The sequence below is a fragment of the Miscanthus floridulus genome, chromosome 3, assembly GCF_019320115.1.
Source record: "Miscanthus floridulus cultivar M001 chromosome 3, ASM1932011v1, whole genome shotgun sequence".
NCBI lineage: Eukaryota > Viridiplantae > Streptophyta > Magnoliopsida > Poales > Poaceae > Miscanthus > Miscanthus floridulus.
The window spans coordinates 30,145,039-30,148,631 of NC_089582.1; the positions used below are offsets into that span (position 1 = coordinate 30,145,039).

Genomic DNA, 3,593 nt, shown 5'->3' on the forward strand with positions numbered 1-3,593 from the left:
GAGTTATTGGTAACTATCCCCTCCATTCATATGTACTTGCTCGTTGTCATTGATATGCTTTTGTTGGGTTACTTTGATTAGTTCTGGGAACCTAGAACAAGATCACTTTTACTGAAATAACTCGCATTGTAAGCTTCATTGTAGACTTGCTTTCCCAAATGTATGAACTGACTCCTGCTGGTGCAACAACCTCCAAAGCTTTGAGGAAAAGTACAACATTGAAATAGTGACAAAGAAGCAGACACTTTAGTATAAACTCTAAACATGTCTTAAAATCAGAAGACTTCATCACAAGACTAAGGACCAGGTCTTCTTGAACTCCTCAAGAGTACAAAAACAAAAACGGAATTTCTTCAGCAAACAAACAAAGGCTATTGCTCTAAAAACAAATAAAGCCAAAGGATGCAGATACAATGATAGGCCTCATTGCAAGGACTCCCCTCATTCATACTTAACAAAAGTTCAGACTTGCAGCATCACAATACTAAAATTTACAATGATAAGATCTATCATATACATACTACAGGGTAGATAAGAAACCATAGCTTAGCTTCTCCAGAATGATGACACTTCCAAATCACCTGAGCGCAACATAACACGTCCTACTTAAGATTAAGAACCTGTTTTCCTCCTTTGGTCATCTTCAGGTTGAGTTCCATCTTAATGCCAGTCCTTCCAATCTGAAATAACACTCAGGAAATTATATTTTCCGTGACACTGTCAGTCTTAGCTGCCTTGCTCAACATTTCTCTGAAAAGAGTCAATACATCCTCTATCCTACCATCTTCACAGTAGCTATCAATCAAAGTGTTACAGGTAGCAACATCGGGTTTCAAGCCCATAGAAAGCATGCCATCAAGTAAAGTATTAAAGGTAACACCATTGGGTTTCAAGCCAACCGAGAGCATATCATCAAGGAGCTTCAGCACTTCGTCCAGTTTACCGGCCAAGAAATATCCATGAATCATTGTAGTGTAGGAAACCACATCAGGTTTTACACTGGCAATTGGCATCAAATCAAAGAGTTTTTGGGCCTCCGTAACCTTTCCTTCTTTGAATAGCTTGTCTATCATTGCAGTGAAGACAACGACAGTTGGACGAATGCCTCTATCCATCATCTCATAAAATAGTTCCTCAGCCTTCTCCCATTTGCCGTGCATAGAAAAACCATGAATTAGAGTACTATATATTATGATGTTGGGAGACAATCCATCATCAGTCATCTGGCAGAAATGTGATATTGCATTGTCCAGCCGGCCTATCCTGCAAAGACCATCTATTATCGTCCCATAGCTGACTATGTCTGGTGTCAATCCTTGCTGCCGCATTTTGTTAAAAGTAAGCATTGCCTCATCTAACCTTCCGCATTTACAGTATGCATGGATCTGTATGTTTAAGGTATGATGATCAGGTTGCATTCCATTTTGTACCATCAAATCTAAAAGATTATTCATTTCAACAAGATCTCCTTTGGTAGCATACCCATGAAGCAGACTTCCATAGGTGGCGACATTGGGGTTTTCACCGCTCTGAATCATAGAATTAAAGATATCTCTAGCTTCTGCGCACCGTCCAGATTTACAGAGACAGTCTATCAGCATATTGTAAGTAACAACATCTGGTCGTTGCCCATCTCCGGACATTTCTTTGAGAATTCTGACTGCCTCTTTCCACTGTCCAAGAGAGAGGTATCCATGGAGAATACTGGTATATGTAGTACAATTAGGCATAATATGTTCGTCAATCATCTGCCGAAAGACCTCCTCAGCCTTGTCCATTGCTTTAACCTTGCATAGGCCATCAATGATTGAATTGCAGGTCACAACATTTGGCGGGATCCCATGATCAAGCATTTCATGAAACAGGGTGTAAGCTTTCTGTATCTCACCCTCTTTAAAGAAGCCATCGATTACAGTGTTATAGGACACCACATCAGGTGGGCAGTTGTCTCCATCTTCAGCCATCATGTGGATCAGCTCGACAGCCTCTTCACATTTATTCTCAGCACATAGCCCTTTGAGTAGTGTGGTGTAGGAGAAGACATCGGGGGTGCAGCCGAGCTCAGGCATCCGTCTGACCACAATATTCACCGCATCACTCGTCCTCTTCTCAGCACACAGGGTCCTGAGCAGGGGCGTGAAGATGACGGCATTTGCCCTCAGCCCCGTCTTAAAGATTTGGCCCAATGCAGCGAAGCCGAGGTTCAAGCAGCCCGCACCGCAACAGCAACTGATGAGGATGGTGTAGGTAGCTATGTTTGGAGCCACCTTCTTGACCATGCGGTTGAACAGGGACACGGCGAGCGCAGGGCCTTCGCGCACGGTGGAGGAGACCTGGGCGCGAGCGACGGTGGTGAGCAGCTGGTTGAGGGCGTAAATGGAGCCGGGCCTCGTTCGGTGAAGCAATTCATCGAACAGATCGAGTGCGTCCTCGGGGCCGAGGTCCCCCGAGCGGAAACACTCTCCGATAAAGCGCTCCAGCTCCCAGGAAGGGCGGCCGTCGGCCCTCCACACGTCCGCCGCTGCGGAAACGGCCGGCTGTGGGGAACGCCTTTGGATCGATGGGAGCACCTCGTCGCAGAGTAGGCTCGCGGCCTCAGGGGTGAGACTTCCGGAGCGGAGGCGCCGTCCAATGATCCGCTTCAGCTTCTTCAACCAAGGCGGGCGCGTCCGGCTCGACATGGTCGGCGCTGGCGGTTGGATCCACGCCTCGCGCCTCCGATGCCCCTCCGGTTCGGTGGCAAATGCAGCTCGCTCTTGGGATGGTCCGCACAGCGCGGCGGTGGCAGTGTGCTGGTGTGAGAATGGGGAACGAATCGAAATTAGTTGGAAGCGGCGGCGGGCGGCGGCGTCGAGGATTCAGTGGTGTACTCGCGGTGGCGGCTGGGCTCTGGTGGCTGCCTTCGCGTGCTTGGGGGAGTACTGATCACGTGCCTGGGAGTGGGCCACCAGGTTGGCATGTTTTCTTTGGGCTTCGACGTTTGACCAAGTAAATCTGGAGTTTTTTCTTCTTCAAAGAAAATAGAAAATTAATTTGAGCGCCAGACAATTTGAGGCGTTATGTACAGAGTGGCTTATTTAAGACTCCAAACAACACGCTTCGTAAATATAGGATTTCAAACATCGTCTTTGTAAAAATAATTTTGGAAACGTTGGTTTCTTAATTTTCATGACATTATGTGTATGAAGTCTCTTTTCTTATCTAAATACATGTATTTATTCCCCAAAGTGACACTTTTACCCTTCGGTCATTTAGATGACATTACGCTGGTTTTCCTGGGCTGGCCGCCTGCCGCTGCCTTGGCACTGTGATCTGGAGCAGTATAAAAAATTCAAAAACCACAAGTAGAGCACTACACACGCTACTGCCTGAGGAGGAGTGGGCAGCAATGACCTCGCCAAGGCAATCGCAGTGGACATGGCGTCGGGCTCGTGCAGGCCACAAGCAGGAGCGACCTGGTCGTCCATGTCGGTCGCGGCCAGCCCTCCTGCCGGCGCGGCTAGCCCTTCAGCCAGCGCGGACAGGCCTCCATCCGGCGCGGCCATGCCCTCGACGACCGGCGCAGACAGTCCTCCATCCGGCGCGACCATGCC

General features: G+C 48.1%; 1 protein-coding gene across 1 annotated transcript; it reads right to left on the reverse strand.

Annotated features, from left to right (window-relative positions):
* Positions 1–350: 350 nt before the first annotated feature.
* Positions 351–2,897, reverse strand: LOC136545355 (protein Rf1, mitochondrial-like). Its single transcript, XM_066537385.1, has one exon. It carries the CDS (start codon positions 2,679–2,681, stop codon positions 693–695), a length of 1,989 nt encoding a protein of 662 aa, XP_066393482.1. The 5' UTR covers positions 2,682–2,897; the 3' UTR covers positions 351–692.
* Positions 2,898–3,593: the final 696 nt, after the last annotated feature.

What these genes read in the sequence shown, in the direction of transcription:
- LOC136545355 (XM_066537385.1), bottom strand. Translation starts at nt 2,681, where the DNA reads ATGTCGAGCCGGACGCGCCCGCCTTGGTTGAAGAAGCTGAAGCGGATC.